Source organism: Salvelinus alpinus, chromosome 1, assembly GCF_045679555.1.
Source record: "Salvelinus alpinus chromosome 1, SLU_Salpinus.1, whole genome shotgun sequence".
Lineage (NCBI taxonomy): Eukaryota > Metazoa > Chordata > Actinopteri > Salmoniformes > Salmonidae > Salvelinus > Salvelinus alpinus.
The window spans coordinates 67,328,995-67,348,290 of NC_092086.1; the positions used below are offsets into that span (position 1 = coordinate 67,328,995).

The following is a 19,296-nucleotide window of genomic DNA, read 5'->3' on the forward strand; positions in this document are numbered from 1 at the left end:
CTGGGAGTTTGATTCAGAACGCTCTCTCTATTATCCTGTGCCTGTTGTTTCCATTCCACAATCCTTCAAGGACTGTGGTTTAGGTTTATTTATAAAGCCTGCCTCATAGGTTAGAGTGTAGGAGAGGATTTCCATCAGTCAATGGGGTGATAAATAATAGGCTAGATAGAAAATGATTAAGTCAGGGGTTCCCAAACTTAAAAAAATATTTTTAGTGCTTTTTTTAATCTCACCTCAGGATATCTCTCTTGTTATCTCTGAACCCCAGACAACTATGACAGATGGCAGACCGCTGGTATTTCTTCCCTCCCAACTATTTCTGTGCAGAGTGTGTAATGTGATTCTCCCCTGCCCTGGCAACTCAGGGTGTCCCGGTGTCAGCAAATTGCACCCCGGATCTCAGCGGGGAGAGTTTACCAGAGAGGTTGTTAGATGCCAGATGTCAGCCATTTTCTTCCACATTTCTCGTCTCCAAAGACTTCAAACCGGAGGTCGTTTGTCTGTGTATGTCATTTCTCTCATAGTATTTTCACGTTCTCTGTATACTGAAGGTGTAGTGACTTTCATGTCGAAAGCGAACATGTTCCACACTAAACGCTGTGCTAATTGGCTTTTTTTTTTATACCACATCTTTACATCCAGCACAGCGCTCACAGCTGGGGTTGATACAGTATTTATTTCCACTATATCCTGCAGTATACCCACTGTAGCCATGGAGTCCATGACCTTCCTCTGGGCAAATCCTCCCCCACTTATGTCAGTGTGAAAAGCAGGAAAGGCTTCCTGCTCCAATCCTCACACGATTGGATGCCTGAGAACTCTGACTCTGAGAGTTAGTGGACCATAACCTCTGAACTTTGTCCTTTTTTTCCCCTAATTAATGTACACTACTCTTTTGCCAAATGTCCCCAAGTTTTCCCCTCAATCGTACTGTGCTTTCCTCAGTTGATGTGATGCTAATCCTACTCTGAGTGGAGAGTTGTCTTACAGCACCTAGTTTATCATTAATCAATTGCAGGAGCCCCACAACGTGGACCCATTGAACTTGTATATCATTCATGTAGATTCACTGACCGTGGTTGAGGGGTGGTGCCTGTGACCTCAGATGTTAGTAACATAATCTCGTTGACATTGCATTGTCTCTGTGCTGTCCCGTCCCAGTGGAGAACGAGAGCCACTGTGACTTTGTGAAGCTGCGTGAGATGCTGATCAGGGTAAACATGGAGGATCTGAGGGAGCAGACTCACGCCCGCCACTATGAGCTCTACCGCCGCTGCAAACTGGAGGAGATGGGATTCAAAGATACAGACCCTGACTGTCAGCCGTTCAGGTGAGGCAGCAAGGCTGATCACAGAACACACGATCACTGAAATTAATAGTTTAGTCGTATGTTATAAGAAAGCAGACCAATGAATCCCAGAGTTCAGCATGTAAAGATGCTTTGTGAGTGATTTAAAAACTGTAATTCCTTTGTGAGTTAGTCCAAGCTGTAGTTGGTCTGATATGTAGTAAGCCACTTTGTTTGTCCTGTCCACAGCCTCCAGGAGACCTACGAAGCCAAGAGGAAAGAGTTCATGGGAGACCTGCAGAAGAAGGAGGAGGAGATGAGACAGATGTTTGTCAACAAAGTGAAGGAGACTGAGGCAGAGCTGAAAGAGAAGGAGAGAGAGGTGAGGGTGTGGCTGCTGGCTGGGAAAGAGGAGGAAGGTGGAGGGTGAAAGAAATTAGTTTGCGGTCTTATGGAGGATTCAGTTGTTGCACATACAGTACCTGTCAAGTTTGGACACCTACTCCTTCAAGTGTTTTTCTTAATTTATTGAAGACATCACAACTATGAAATAACACATGGAAATATGTAGTAACCAATAAAGTGTTATTTCATTTTAGATTCTTCAAAGTAGCTACCCTTTGCCTGGATGACAGCTTTGAAAACTCTTGGCATTCTCTCAACCAGCTTTTGGTTTTCTAACAGTCTTGAAGGAGTTCCCACATACGCTGAGCACTTGTTGGCTGCTTTTCCTTCACTCTGCAGTCCAACTCATCCCAAACCATCTCAATTGGGTTGAGGTCATCTGATGCAGCACAATCACTCTCCTTTTTGGTCAAATAGCCCTTATACAACCTGGAGGTGTGTTGGGTCATTGTCCTGTTGAAAATTAAATAATAGTCCTACTAAGCGCAAACCAGATGGGATGGTAGCGGTAGCCATGCTGATTAAGTGTGCCTTGAATTCTAAATAAACCACAGTGTCACCAGCAAAGCACCACCACACCATGACGCCACCACCTCCATGCTTCGCGGTGTGAACTACACATGCGGAGATCATCCGTTCACCTTCTCTGAGTCTCAAAGACACGGCGATTGGAACCTAAAATTTCTAATTTGGACTCATCAGACCAAAGGACAGATTTCCACCGGTCTAATGTCCATTGCTCGTGTTTCATGTCTTTTAGTAGTGGTTAGACAATGAAGGCCTGATTCACGCAGTCTCCTCTGAACAGTTGATGTTGAGATGTGTCTGTTACTTGAACTATTTGAAGCATTTATTTGGGCTGCAATTTATGAGGCTGATAACTCTAATGAACTTATCCTCTGCAGCAGAGGTAACTCTGGGTCTTCTTTTCCTGTGGCGGTCCTCATGAGAGCCAGTTTTATCATAGCGCTTGAAGGTTATAGCAACTGCACTTGAAGAAACTTGAAAGGTTATTGAAATGTTCCGCATTGACAGACCTTCATGTCTTAAAGTTATGATGGACTGTCATTTCTCTTTGCTTATTTGAGCTGTTCTTGCCATAATATGGACTTGGTCTTTTACCAAATAGGGCTATCTTCTGTATACCACCCCTACCTTGTCACAACACAACTGATTGGCTCAAACGCATTAAGAAGGAAAGAAATTCCACAAATTAACTTAACAAGGCACACATGTTAATTGAAATGCATTCCAGGTGACTACCTCATGAAGCTGGGTGAGAGAATGCCAAGAGTATGCAAATCTGTCAAGGCAAAGGGTGGCTACTTTGAAGAATCTCAAATGTAAAATATATTTTGATTTGTTTAACACTTTTTTTTGGTTAATACATGATTCCATATGTGTTATTTCATTGTTGTGGTGTCTACACTATTATTATACAATAGTAAAAATAAAGAAAAACACTTGAATGAGTAGGTGCGTCCAAACGTTTGACTGGTACTGAATGTTGACATTGTAACATTGCATATTTATACCTGTGCTGACCTTTTGATATATATTTGGATTGTAGATAATCAAATTTTATCTCTTGGCCTGACGTCTTCTCTATCTGCCACAATCAGTTGCACAACAAATTTGAGCAGCTGAAGCATATGCACCAGGAGGAGAAGAGGAAGGTGGAGGAGAAGAGGCGGGAACTGGAGGAGGAAATGAACGCCTTCAACCGCAGGAAGGTGGCAGCTGAGACGTTGTCCTTAGCCCAGCCACTCAAGAAGGACAAGAAAAAGTAAGCAAGTTCCTGTCCTCTTCCACTCGCTCTCCCTTTATTCCTCCCAAACCTTACCTTCTCTTACCCTAGGTTTAGCTTCAAAGTCCTTTTGTCCTCCCTTTTTCCTCCAAAGGATTGAATTGAGATCACAGATAGCAGTGGATTGACTTAGAGTTTATACCCTGATCATGAGGGGCCTTCCCCTCCGTCCCCCCAAATTCCATACCAGGGTGTTGTATTTATTGTACACTGAAATAGTTATATGAATATGAGCAGACAGACGTATGGAAAATACCTGACCTTAGCAGCTCCTAGTTGGAGAGAGACAGGTTCTCTGTGAGGCAGTCACAGAAACTTTTTTTTTTAGCTTCTTAAGTCTCCATCTAGTGGATGATATGTGCGTTGGCAGTTATTAGTGAAACCGTTCATCCATTTTGTGGTTAGTCTGACATATTTCATAGTTCCTGAGGTAGTGCTTGGGTTTTCACTACATTAGGGATTGTACGTTATTTATGAGGCATACCTGGGAAAAAAATTGTAACTCTCTGAAATTAAAATGGATGGTCCTTTCCTCAGTAAAATATATTTTTACTCGACCCTCTCTGAGCGCTTGAAAAAATGTGGCACTGTGCACACTTCTGGTCATTTCTGGAGTGCAAACATGTATGTTGTAAAATTTGGGGCAACTTCTATCGCGCGTTTACTATGAACACTGAGGCCGTAGCCTCTTTAATTTTAATTGCATTTTTTTGCTATTGTGCAGATGCCCGTAGGTCGGAGGCGTGACCACTTTAAGCGGGCCAAGTCCAACATAACAGGAACAGCCACAGACATCTCTACAAGGGGTTTCTAAAACGGCTGTCATCAACAGTCTTGTATGACACACTTGAACTCGCCCTACTATCCGAGTACCACCACTACTGCATATGCAGACAAACTGATCCAACCCACGAACCTTATCACACCAACAAGATCTAGGATCCACATTTTTTGTGTGTCTGCCTTGATGTTCATAAAACTCCACGGACCCCCTTGCGCAGTGGAACTTAGAATGATACGTGACCACTGCTATCCATTCAGCACCACGGTTCAAAGGGCGCTCAAAATAACCCTCATCAAGATGTTGCCTACATCTGATAGACCTACTCATCACTTATTATTTTATACAACGGGTGGGATTAATCCAGAATGCTGGTTGGTTAAAACCGCATTCCAGCCAGTGTCTATTCCACAAGCTACCACCGGCTGAATCTATGATGTTAAAATGACTATTTACTCTGTTCCATCGGACTGGCAATCCACTGTCTAGTCAGCCCAGCCAGGCAATTTATAAACGTTATCTCCATTATAAAAAGCATCTAGACATTATCTCTCATTTCTTTTAGACTAACATTTAGTTTAACAGTGGAGATTTGTATAAACCATGCTGTCTGTCTCTGACATTTGCAGCCTTGTTTCAATATTCAAATTCGATCTCCAGCTGTCGCATAGTAATGAACGTGTTGGGATGAGACATCATCAAATCATGAATCAGCATACATTTTCAAGGATATATACAAAGAAATGTCAATAGAAAACAGGTCAAACAAAACTAAGTGCAGCTAGTTTGCAGTCTTTCAAGCTTGTATGAAGTGACTGTTGTTGTTAACTCTTCTGAACAACGGTGTCCTGCGAGAGAGCACATTTTCTATGCCAGGTGAAATTGCGCATCATTAGCTCATTTGTTATGGATGTATCCAAATAAAGAGAGAGACAGGTTCTATGTGAGGCAGTCACATAACCTTTTTTTAGCTTCTGCAGTCTCCATCTAGTGGATAATATGATAACACCGGCCCTCGGCGCCAGCGTTAATATATACTCCAAACACCGGCTTCTCGGGCATTATCATTTAAATATTCAATCTGTGGGTACAAACTTTGATCTGAGAAATGATTGTCATTGAATTATTTATTTTGCTCTCACCTAAAAAAGAAAATAACACTACACCACTGCTTCTCGGCTATATAAAGTTGTAGCGCTCCCTTTGAATGTCAGTCAAACCATGAATGGGAACGCCTATCCATTGCAGTGTGTAATGCAGTGTAGCCTAGTTGTTTATATATATATATATATATATAAAATCTCATCCCAGCAGTGCAAAAACTCGATGTACATTTTCTTAAAAATAGAACTTTGTCCTGTGCTTCTTCCAGCATGCTTGTTATATAGCCTAGGCCATGGATCATTTGATTGAGACCACACTAGGCGCACTTGATATTGCGCACCCAGCAGAGAATCAGGGATGAGGGGCAGCATCGGGCACACATGAGATACTATAATAAGCAACTAATTGTCAAACCCTGAGCATGTGACATTTCATCGATTTACAAATTACATGACCCTCCCCTAGACTAAATAAAAAAAACATATTAAACCCTCCCCCTGACTGAAATTGAAAAGCATGACCCTCCCCCATTTTCCTCCCGGTAACTGTTGTGTACATTTCAATCTCTTCATGACAGTTTTTTTTGTTAGAACTTTACATTTACACTGGCATTTATCATGAGTGGTCTTCAAAATGGAGTTGAAGGGCTCCCTCCCCTGACAGCTCTGATAATTATCACTCATTAATTAATTATTCTGTACTGACATTATAATGATTCTCTGAGGCACAATCCACACATTTTCTGACCTTATTTTTTTTCTTTTTTCTGTCTATTCTCTTTCACCTTCATTATACTTCATCTTCATGAAGTCATACATTTTTCTGAAAGAATGTGAATGTGGAATGTATATGATTTGCATTATTTCACCCCACAGTGTGTCTCCATTCACTTTATTTTGTCATTTGTGGTCATTTTCTTTGTCATTTTCTTTCAGTTAATGTATGGGCCCAGTATGCCAAGCCGACCGTGGATTTGTCTTCCATCATCATAGTGACGTCAACGTTTGTTTTTTGACATTCCTTCATGACATTGTGCACATGGACCAATGACCCTGATGGGACAGGAGACCGAGAGAGCTAACTTGCTGACAGTGGCCATTCCCTTCTTTAGGATCATTAATGTTATAATTTGGAACATGTTTTTTATACATTTTGTTATTTTTCTAGTTTGAGACTTACTGATGTGTTTTGCTCACCATCACTGATTTATAACAGAAGGCACAACAAATCATGGACTTTCAACTTCACTGTTATTTGGTACTAACTTGTGTTGTTACCTTGTTCTCCCATATTGTCAGTTAATGTAATGTTATTGGATAAGCATTTACTGGTAGTGTAGGTGGACTCGACTCCTCACCAGCCAAACACCATTGTCTTACATCAGGTGGCGTCACTCCTACGTGACATTCAACCGACAGTGTAGACATTTCGTTACGCTATCTGACATAAGACAATGGCCGTACACCTCATAGAGTGGGGTCTGAATTCTGAGCCAAACTAGGCCATACCTTAATCATGCATAGCAATAACGTAACTAAGTACAGTACCTGTATATTTATATTTTTGCAAACCGTTATATGTAGGTACCATCAAGTATACTAGTACTAAATATTAAAAAATATGAAATCAATTCTGGTGCTGTTTTATGTTAATCCAGAAACCTGTATGTGAATATTTTCAGAGCTTACTTGGCTTTATTCAAATGCAGATATGCAAAATGTATATGATAAAGCACAGAATACTGTATGTTGTCTAATTGTGATGTACCGTAAGCCATTGACGTGAGTATGTGAGTGGTGTCCGTCTACACGGCCCATATACAATGCAGCAACTAATAGAGGCCTGGACTCACAATAGAAATGTTTACGTCGAAAGACTAGAAGTACTCGTTCTCATTGAAAATAAATGCAACCATCGCATTGGATGTCTCCCTATCCCATGATTTGATTTTATAAACTTGGGGGTTCGAGCCCTGAAAGCTGTGGCATTTCAGACCGTATACCATGGGTATGACAAAACATTTATTTTTACTGCTCTAATTACGTTTAACCAGTTTATAATGTACAGATGTCGGATCTTAATATGACCCAATTCGTTGTAGGAGGAAAATAATCTTGCATTTCTAAGATATTCTACTGTTAATTGTGTTTTGAGGACAAGTACAAATCAAATGGCTACTTAGCTAGCTTTGGCAAACCCAGAATCTGACAAAAAGTTGAATCTCCTGTTTTTAGCTCATATGATCTGTTAGTTAGCCAACTAGCCACCTTGCCATTGGCACAAAGCTTGAATAGATTAATCAGATGTGTGTGGCAGTAGCTATCATATTAGGTTGCCACTAAATAAACTGTCTAAGCTAGCTAGCTGTGTCAACCATGTAAGTAGCTAATGTTAGCTGGATCAACAGGTCAGTTCAGCTCAGCATCCTCCCACGCATTTCTGACTCTTGCTCTCTCAAGAAAAGAAAATACCCCTCAGTGGAAAGGAGATGTTCGGAAGATGAGGATACATTTCATAGCAGGTTAGGAAAAGGCAAAAAAAAATACTTGACCTCAATTTCATTCCATGGTGAAAATGTCTAATTTGCATAGTGGTAACAAATGGTGAAAAAAATCGGTATTGACTGTTGTAACACTTACCTATTCATTATGAGTGAAACATTTTACATCACACTTGGTGTAAATCTTTTTAGTATGCATTCACCATAACATACCTCAAATGATATTGTGAAATGTATTCATTCCAATGTCTGGAGTGCCATTATGAAATTGTGCACATTGATAGATTAAGTCAATACTGAATTATCATAATTGAAACTGTACAGCCTACAGACTTTGTTTAATGTCAGTCTTCATGGGAGAGTACCTGTGCTGGGGGACATCTGTAAGATGGTGCTGTCAGGCTTTAATGATAGTGCAATTGATTTGACATTAATCTAAGTTGTCCTTTTGGTTTGCTTTCACAGTTTACCATGAGGTGTAAAAAATAAAAATAAAAAAACTCATGTAACTAGTAGTTTTTATTTATTTTACCTTTATTTAACTAGGCAAGCCAGTTAAGAACAAAGTCTTATTTTCAGTGACGGCCTAGTAACAGTGGGTTAACTGCCTTGTTCAGGGGCAGAACAACAGAGTTTTACCTTGTCAGCTCGGGGATTCGATCCTGCAACCTTTCAGTTACTAGTCCAACGCTCTAACCACTAGTCTACCTGCCGCCCCCTAGTTAAGTTGTTTTCTGACCGGATACTTTTTACTGTTATTTGAGTAGTTTAAGGAGTCAAATTTTACTTGAGAAAATTACAATTAAGTGACAGTACTTTTACTTAAGTACAGATTTTCAGTACTCTACCCACCTCTGAAAATTATACATAGTATAACTATAAAACGTGGGCGAGCAGCCGCATATTAAACACATTGGGCTTATTTTGGCGAGAATGACCCCTCTCACTTCGCCTCTTCCTCTCTGCCTTAGTCCTGCTTGCAACCAAAGTCTTTCAAGTGGAAACGTCTAGGAGCAACAACAGCTCAGTCGCAAAGTGCTAGGCCACACAAGCTCACAGGACAGGACCGCCGAGTGCTGAGGTGTGTAAAAATTGTCTCCTCGGTTTCAACACTCACTGAGTTCCAAACTGCCTCTGGAAGCAATGTCAGTACAAGAACCCATGAAATTTGTTTCCATGGCCGAGCAGCCACACTAAGATCACCATGGTACGTGCTAGGCCTCTTAGATCCAGTGAAGGGAAATCTTAACACTATACAATGACATTCTAGACGATTCTGTTCCAACAAGATCATCAAGGACCTCAGCCACGGCCTATTCACCCAGCTATCATCCAGAAGGCACGGTCAGTACAGGTGCATCAAAGCTTGGATAGAGAGACAGAAAAACAGCTATCTCAAGACCAGACAATTTTTTTCTCTTTTTTTATCCCGTTTTCTCCCCAATTTTGTGGTAGCCAATTGGTAGTTACAGTCTTGTCGCATCACTGTAACTCCCATACGGACTCAGGAGAGGCGAAGGTCAAGAGCCGTGCGTCCTCCGAAACACAACCTAACCAACCTGCACCGCTTCTTGACACAATACCCAATTTACCTGGAAGACAGCCACACCGATGTGTCGGAGGAAACACCGTGCACCTGGCAACCGTGTCAGCGTGCACTGCGCCTGGCCCGCCACAGGAGTCACTAGTGTGCGATGGGACAAGGACATCCCTGCCGGCCAAACCCTCCCCTAACCCGGACGACGCTGGGCCAATTGTGCGCCGCCCCAAGGGTCTCCCGGTCGCGGCCAGCTGCAACAGAGCCTGGACTCGAACCCAGAATCTCTAGTGGCACAGCTAACACTGCAATGCAGTGCCTTAGACCACTCGGGAGGCCGATACCATCAGACTATTAAATAGCCATCATTAGCCGGCCTCCACCCAGGCGGCAGGTAGCCTAGTGGTTAGAGCGTTAACCTTCCGGTTACTGGATTAAATCCCCGAGCTGACCAGGTAAAAATCTGTCGTTCTGCCCCTGAGCAACCCACTGTTCCCCGGGCCCGGAGACGTGGATGTCGATTATGGCAGCCCCCCACACCGCTCTTATTCAGAGGGGTTGGGTTAAATGCGGAAGACACATTTGTTGGACAACTGACTAGGTACCCCCCTTTCCTACCCTGAATTTAGTCACTGTCACTAGCAATGTTTTCGCTTTACGTTTGTTTTAACAGTGGCCATAGGCTACTGTGGCTATTTGATCATAATGTAGGCCTACCAGAGTGGCCTACCATTAAAACCAATGGAGAAAATGCATCCCATAACATTTTAACATGGAAATGGCTGTTCTATCATTCAGCCTACAGTAACAGCCAATGTGTGGTGTTCAATGTAGGCCTACATTCCATGAGACTTTGGAAAAACAATATGCAGGGCTTGACATTAACCTGTTTATCAACTTGTCCTTCATACAAAGTGACAAATGTTTGATGCAAGAAACCAATTTACAAAATAAAATGCATTATTATTCCCTTACCATTATTACAGAGAATCAGAAATTATTCTACCCTCTGCCTATTGACTACTTAGCTTATTTAAGCCTGTCTCAAAATACCGAGTCTTGCGCAATAGAATCCTACCCCGATGCGTTCTTCCTACAACAAAATCTCTTGCATAGTTCGTTTTGTTTCGGTATGTTGCATTGAGAGTGGCTAATATTGCGTTGATTCGATCACAATTGGCACAGTAAATGGAAACGTTGATAGTGTTAACTTCACTCAACTTTCTAGAATTTTCCCTGTTATCTCCATGGGCAAATCTCGAGCTTCTCGCCATGCGCAGATATTTTCTTCTACTCTGCGCCGCAGTCCCGGGGGAGCTGGGCGGCAGTCTCCTACACGAGACTAAGCTACCTCCGGGTTACTTAGCCCTGCTGCCCTGTGTAGATAGACATGGAACACTGGTCACTTGAATAATGTGTACATACTGTTTTAGTACAAAAGCTGAAGAACATACGCACATCCAGGTACGTTCCGCAGGTGCTGGAGTTGTAGGCAAACTCATGGAAAACAGAAAAGAATGCGATGTCACTGAGTACTGCCCCTATATATAGGACCTTCCATCCCCACCTGGGATATGGATGCCTGATGAAGACCTAAGGGTTGAAACGTTGTTAATAAATATCACCTGGGAGCATGAGCAGCAGTGTGCGGTAATTTCCTTTGTTTTACCCATTTCATATGTACAGTGAATTCAGACCCCTTCACTTTTCCCACATTTTGTTATGTTACAGCCTTATTCTAAAATGGATTAAATTGTTTCACCCCCCCCACTCGTCAATCTACACACAATACCCCATAATGACAAAACAAAAACAGGTTTTAGACATTTTTGCAAATGTATTAAAAATAATACTCTCACATTTACAGTTGAAGTTTACATACACCTTAGCCAAATACATTTAAATGCCGTTTTTCACAATTCCTGACATTTAATCCTAGTAAAAATTCCCTGTTTTTAGGTCAGTTAGGATCACCACTTTATTTAAAAAGTGTGAAATGTCAGAATAATAGTAGAGAGAATGATTTATTTCAGGTTTTATTTCTTTCATCACATTCCCAGTGGGTCAGAAGTTTACATACACTCAATTAGTATTTGGTAGCATTGCCTTTAAAATTGTTTAACTTGGGTCAAATGTTTCGGGTAGCCTTCAACAAGCTTCCCACAATAAGTTGGGTGAATGTTGGCGCATTCCTCCTGACAGAGCTGGTGTAACTGAGTCAGGTTTGTAGGCCTCCTTGCTCGCACACACTTTTTCAGTTCTGCCCACAAATTTTCTATAGGATTGAGGTCAGGGCTTTGTGATGGCCACTCCAATACCTTGACTTTGTTGTTCTTAAGCCATTTTGCCACAACTTTGGAAGTATGCTTGGGGTCATTGTCCATTTGCAACCAAGCTTTATCTTCCTGACTGATGTCTTGAGATGTTGCGTCAATATATCCACATAATTTCCCTCCCTCATGATGCCATCTATTTTGTGAAGTGCACCAGTCCCTCCTGCAGCGAAGCACCCCGACAATATGATGCTGCCACCCCCGTGCTTCATGGTTGGGATGGTGTTCTTCAGCTTGCAAGCCTCCCCCTTTTTCCTCCAAACATAACGATGGTCATTATGGCCAAACAGTTCTATTTTTGTTTCATCAGACCAGAGGACATTTCTCCAAAAAGTACGATCTTTGTCCCCATGTGAAGTTGCAAACCGTAGTCTGGCTTTTTTATGGCGGTTTTGGAAGTGGCTTCTTCCTTGCTGAGAGGCCTTTCAGGTTATGTCGATATAGGATATGTGGATATAGATACTTTCATACCCGTTTCCTCCAGTATCTTCACAAGGTCCTTTGCTGTTGTTCTGGGATTGATTTGCACTTTTCGCACCAAAGTACGCTCATCTCTAGGAGACAGAATGCGTCTCCTTCCTGAGCCGTATGACAGCTGCGTGGTCCCATGATGTTTATACTTGCGTACTATTGTTTGTACAGATAAACGTGGTACCTTCAGGCATTTGGAAATTGCTTCCAAGGATGAATCAGACTTGTGGAGGTCTACAAATTCTTTTCTGAGGTCTTGGTTGAATTTATTTTGATTTTCCTATGATGTCAAGCAGAGTCACTGAGTTTGAAGGTAGGCCTTGAAATACATCCACAGGTACACCTCCAATAGGCTAATTGACATCGTTTGAGTCAATCAGAAGCTTCTAAAGCCATGACATAATTTTCTGGAATCTTCCAAGCTGTTTTCCAAACTTCTGACCCACTGGAATTGTGATACAGTGAGTTATAAGTGAAATAATCTGTCTGTAAACAATTGTTGCAAAAATTACTTGTGTCATGCACAAAGTAGATGTCCTAACCGACTTGCCAAAACTATAGTTTAACAAGAAAAGTGTGGAGTGGTTGAAAAACTAGTTTTAATGACAACTTAAGTGTCAACCTAAGTGTATGTAAACTTCCGACTTCAACTGTACGTATTCAGACCCTTTACTCAGAATTTTTTTGAAGCACCCTTGGCAGCGATTCTTCTTGGGAATGACTACAAGCTTGGCACACCTGTATTTGGGAAGATTTTCCCATTCTTCTCTGCAGATCCTCTCAAGCTCTGTCAGGTTGGACGGGGAGCGTCGCTGCACAGCTATTTTCATGTCTCTCCAGAGATGTTTGATCGTGTTCAAGTCTGGGCTCTGGCTGGGTCATTCAAGTACATTCACAGACTTGTCCCGAAGCCACTCCTGTGTTGTCTTGGCTGTGTGCTTAGGGTTGTTGTCCAGTTGGAAGGTGAACCTTCGCCCCAGTCGAGTTCCTGAGCGCTCTGGAGCAGGTTTTCATCAAGGATCTCTCTGTACTTTGCTCCGTTCATCTCTCCCTTGATCCTTACGATTCTCCCAGTCCCTGCCGGTGATCCTGCCACCACCATGCTTCACCGTAGGGATGGTATTGGCCAGGTAATGAGCGGTGCCTGGTTTCCTCCAGACGTGACGCTTGGCATTCAGACCAAAGAGTTTAATCTTGGTTACATCATGATCTGAGTCTTTTAGGTGCCTTTTGGCAAACTCCAAGTGGGCCTTTTACTGAGGAGTGGCTCCCGTCTGGCCACTCTCCCATAAAGGCCTGATTTGGTGGAGTGCTGCAGAGATGGTTGTCCTTCTGACCAAGTCCGATCTCCCCCGATTTGCTCAGTTTGGCCGGGCAGTCAGCTCTAGGAAGAGTCTTGGTGGTTCCAAACTTCTTCCATTTAAGAATGATGGAGGTCACTGTGTTCTTGGGGACCTTCAATGCTGCAGACATTTTTTGGTACCCTTCCCCAGATCTGGGCCTCGACACAATCCTGCCTCTGAGCTCTATGAACAATTTTTTCGACCTCATGGCTTGGTTTATGCTCTGACATGCACTGTCAACTGTGGGACCTTACACAGACAGGTGTGTGCCTGTCCAAATAATGTCTAATCAATTGAATTGACCACAGGTGGACTAAAATCAAGTTGTAGAAACATCTCAAGGATGATCAATGGAAACCAGATGCACCTGAGCTCAATTTTGAGTCCCTCAGAAAAGTGTCTGAATACTTAAGTAAATAAGGTATTTATGTTTTTGAAGGTTTTATACATTTGCAAAAATGTCAAAAACCTGATTTCTCTTGTCATTATGGGGTATTGTGTGTAGGTTGAGGAGGAAAGAATGATAATTGAATCAATTTTAGAATAAAGCTGTAACGTAACTGTGGAAAAAATGAAGGGGTCTGAATAGTTTCTGAATGCCCTGAATATGCTGTATTCTAGTCAAGTCCATCCTATTCAACTATTGCTGTACATACACTATTCTATCCATGTTTTCTTCAGATATACTATATTGTATCCACATACTGTCCATAATGTCTATACATCCCACATACAGTGTATGTATGTACGGTTATTGCTGCATTGTCGGAACTAGAAGCACAAGCATTTCGCTACACTCGCATTAACATCTGCTAACCATGTGTATGTGACAAATAAATTTGATTTTATTTGTAAATATATAGATATATATATCTATCCAGTAAAAAGATTGGACACACCTACTCATTCAAGGGTTTTTCTTTATTTTTACTATTTTCTACATTACAGAATAATAGTGAAGACATCAAAACTATGACGTAACACATATGGAATCATGTAGTAACCAAAAAAGTGTAAAATAAATCCAAATACATTTGACATTCTTCAAAGTAGCCACCCTTTGCCTTGATGACAGCTATGCACACTCTTGGCATTCTCTCAACCAGCTTCATTTCAGTTAACAGGTGTGCCTTGTTAAAAGTTAATTTGGGGAATTTCTTTCCTTAATGTGTTTGAGCAAATTAGTTGTTGTGACAAGGTAGGGGTGGGATACAGAAGATAGCCCTATTTGGTATAAGTCCATATTATGGCAAGAACAGCTCAAACAAACAAAGAGAAACGACAAGCCATCATTACTTTAAGACATGAAGTTCAGTCAATGCGGAACATTTCAAGAACTTTGAATGTTTCTTCAAGTGCAGTCACAAAAACCATCAAGCGCTATGATGAAAATGGCTTTCATCAGGACCACCACAGGAAAGGAAGACCCAGAGTTACCTCTGCTGCAGAGGATAAGTTCATTTGAGTTGACTGCTCCTCAGATTGCAGCCCAAATAAATGCTTCACAGAGTTCAAGTAACAGACATATCTCAACATCAACAGTTCAGAGAAGACTGTGTGAATCAGGCCTTCATGGTCAAATTGCTGCAAAGGAACTACTACTAAAGGACACCAATAATAAGGTCTATGCCCAAACAGTTCGAACTTCTAATTTTAAAAATTAATCTCTCCAGAAATAAGTCTCTCACTGTTGCCGCCTGCTACCGACCCCCCTCAGCTCCCAGCTGTGCCCTGGACACCATCTGTGAATTGATCGCTCCCCATCTAGCTTCAGAGTTTGTTCTGTTAGGTGACCTAAACTGGGATATGCTTAACACCCCCGCAGTCCTACAATCCAAGCTTGATGCCCTCAATCTCACACAAATCATCAAGGAACCCACCAGGTACAACCCTAAATCCGTAAACATGGGCACCCTAATAGACATTATCCTGACCAACCTGCCCTCCAAATACACCTCTGCTGTCTTCAATCAAGATCTCAGCGATCACTGCCTCATTGCCTGTATCCGCCACGGGTCCGCGGTCAAACGACCACCCCTCATCACTGTCAAACGCTCCCTAAAACACTTCTGCGAGCAGGCCTTTCTAATCGACCTGGCCCGGGTACCCTGGAAGGATATTGACCTCATCCCGTCAGTTGAGGATGCCTGGTCATTCTTTAAATGTTACTTCCTCACCATATTAGACAAGCATGCTCCGTTCAAAAAATGCAGAACCAAGAACAGATATAGCCCTTGGTTCACTCCAGACCTGACTGCCCTCGACCAGCACAAAAACATCCTGTGGCGAACTGCAATAGCATCGAAGAGCCCCCGCGATATGCAACTGTTCAGGGAAGTCAGGAACCAATACACGCAGTCAGTCAGGAAAGCAAAGGCCAGCTTTTTCAAGCAGAAATTCGCATCCTGTAGCTCTAACTCCAAAAAGTTCTGGGATACTGTAAAGTCCATGGAGAACAAGAGCACCTCCTCCCAGCTGCCCACTGCACTGAGGCTAGGTAACACGGTCACCACCGATAAATCCGTGATAATCGAAGACTTCAACAAGCATTTCTCAATGGCTGGCCATGCCTTCCTCCTGGCGACTCCAACCTTGGCCAACAGCCCCGCCCCCCCCGCTGCTACTCGCCCAAGCCTCCCCAGCTTCTCCTTTACCCAAATCCAGATAGCAGATGTTCTGAAAGAGCTGGAAAACCTGGACCCATACAAATCAGCTGGGCTTGACAATCTGGACCCCCTATTTCTGAAACTGTCCGCCGCCATTGTCGCACCCCCTATTACCAGCCTGTTCAACCTCTCCTTCGTATCATCTGAGATCCCCAAGGATTGGAAAGCTGCCGCGGTCATCCCCCTCTTCAAAGGGGGAGACACCCTGGACCCAAACTGTTACAGACCTATATCCATCCTGCCCTGCCTATCTAAGGTCTTCGAAAGCCAAGTCAACAAACAGATCACTGACCATCTCGAATCCCACCGTACCTTCTCCGCTGTGCAATCCGGTTTCCGAGCCGGTCACGGGTGCACCTCAGCCACGCTCAAGGTACTAAACGACATCATAACCGCCATCGATAAAAGACATTACTGTGCAGCCGTCTTCATCGACCTGGCCAAGGCTTTCGACTCTGTCAATCACCATATTCTTATCGGCAGACTCAGTAGCCTCGGTTTTTCTAATGACTGCCTTGCCTGGTTCACCAACTACTTTGCAGACAGAGTTCAGTGTGTCAAATCGGAGGGCATGTTGTCCGGTCCTCTGGCAGTCTCTATGGGGGTACCACAGGGTTCAATTCTCGGGCCGACTCTTTTCTCTGTATACATCAATGATGTTGCTCTTGCTGCGGGCGATTCCCTGATCCACCTCTACGCAGACGACACCATTCTATATACTTCCGGCCCTTCCTTGGACACTGTGCTATCTAACCTCCAAACGAGCTTCAATGCCATACAACACTCCTTCCGTGGCCTCCAACTGCTCTTAAACGCTAGTAAAACCAAATGCATGCTTTTCAACCGTTCGCTGCCTGCACCCGCACGCCCGACTAGCATCACCACCCTGGACGGTTCCGACCTAGAATATGTGGACATCTATAAGTACCTAGGTGTCTGGCTAGACTGCAAACTCTCCTTCCAGACTCATATCAAACATCTCCAATCCAAAATCAAATCAAGAATCGGCTTTCTATTCCGCAACAAAGCCTCCTTCACTCACGCCGCCAAACTTACCCTAGTAAAACTGACTATCCTACCGATCCTCGACTTCGGCGATGTCATCTACAAAATAGCTTCCAACACTCTACTCAGCAAACTGGATGCAGTTTATCACAGTGCCATTCGTTTTGTTACTAAAGCACCTTATACGACCCACCACTGCGACCTGTATGCCCTAGTCGGCTGGCCCTCGCTACATGTTCGTCGTCAGACCCACTGGCTCCAGGTCATCTACAAGGCTATGCTAGGTAAAGTGCCGCCTTATCTCAGTTCACTGGTCACGATGGCTACACCCACCCGCAGCACGCGCTCCAGCAGGTGTATCTCACTGATCATCCCTAAAGCTAAAACCTCATTTGGACGCCTTTCCTTCCAGTTCTCTGCTGCCTGCGACTGGAACGAATTGCAAAAATCTCTGAAGTTGGAGACTTTTATCTCCCTCAACAACTTTAAAAATCTGCTATCCGAGCAGCTAACCGATCGCTGCAGCTGTACATAGTCCATCTGTAAACTACCCACCCAATTTACCTACCTCACCCCCCATACTGCTTTTATTTATTTACTTTTCTGCTCTTTTGCACACCAGTATCTCTTCTTGCACATGATCATCTGATGATTTATCACTCCAGTGTTAATCTGCTAAATTGTAATTATTCGATTTATTGCCTACCTCATGCCTTTTGCACACATTGTATATAGATTCTCTTTTTTTCTACCATGTTATTGACTTGTTTATTGTTTACTCCATGTGTAACTCTGTGTTGTCTGTTCACACTGCTATGCTTTATCTTGGCCAGGTCGCAGTTGCAAATGAGAACTTGTTCTCAACTAGCCTACCTGGTTAAATAAAGGTGAAATAAAAAAAATAAAAAAATAAAAAATAAGAAGAGACTTGCTTGGGCCAAGAAACACGAGCAATGGACATTAGACCAGTGGACATTTTTCCTTTGGTTTGAAGTCCAAATTTGAGATTTTTGGTTCCAACTGCCGTGTCTTTGTGAGACGTGTGTGGGTGAACGGATGACCTCCACATGTGTATTTCCCACCGTAAAACATGGAGGAGGAGGGGTGCGGGGGTGCTTTGCTGGTGACTCTGTCTGTGATTTATTTATAAGCGATACGCCATCCCATCTGGTATGGGCTTAGTGGGACTATCATTTGTTTTTCAATAGGACAATGTCCCTACACATCTCCAGGTTGTGTAAGGGCTATTTTACAAAGAAGGAGAGTGATGGAGTGCTGCATAAGTTGACCTGGCCTCCACAATCCCCCGACCTCAACCAAATTGAGATGGTTTGGGATGAGTTGGACCGCAGAGTGAAGGAAAAGCAGCCAACAAGTGCTCAGCAAAAGTGGGAACTCCTTCAAGACTGTTTGAAAAGCATTCCAGGTGAAGCTGGTTGAGAGAATGCCATGTGTGCAAAGCTGTCATCAAGTAAAAGGGTGGCTACTTAGAAGAATCTCAAATATAAAATATATTTGTGATTTGTTTAACACTTTTTTGGTGACTACATGATTACATATGTGTTATTTCATAGTTTTGATGTCTTCACTATTATTCTACAATGTAGAAAATAGTAAAAAATAAAAACAAACCCTTGAATGAGTAGGTGTTCTAAAACTTTTGACTGGTAGTTTGTGTGAACTCCTTCAAGACTGTTGGAAAAGCATTCCTCGTGAAGCTGGTTGAGAGAATGCCAAGAGTGTGCAAAACTGTAATCAAGGTGAAGGGTGGCTACTTTGAAGAATATAAAATATATTAGTGATGAACACTTTTTTTGTTCCTGCATGATTCCATATGTGTTATTTCATAGTTTTGATGTCTTCACTATTATTCTACATTGTAGAAAATAGTCAACATAAAGGATAACTCTTGAATGAGTTGGTATGTCCAAACTTTTGACTGGTATTGTATTTCTACTACGGACTACTTGCTCCTCTTAATATTTCTATATTTCTTAATTCCATTCTTTTACTTTTTAGATGTTATATTACTGCACTGTTGGAGCAAGGAACACAA

At 42.6% G+C, this 19,296-nt stretch overlaps 1 protein-coding gene across 4 annotated transcripts in view; it reads left to right on the top strand.

Moving 5' to 3' along the window:
• The window catches only part of LOC139583806 (septin-8-A-like), a 43,371-nt gene that overhangs the window by 19,388 nt on the left and 4,687 nt on the right, over positions 1-19,296 (top strand). For 2 of the 4 annotated variants that reach the window (XM_071415299.1, XM_071415310.1), the window contains exons 7-9: positions 1,162-1,330; positions 1,538-1,670; positions 3,316-3,479. In XM_071415299.1, the coding sequence (XP_071271400.1) occupies positions 1,162-1,330; positions 1,538-1,670; positions 3,316-3,479 (466 nt within the window). The other 2 variants (XM_071415329.1, XM_071415320.1) reach the window with 2 other exon arrangements.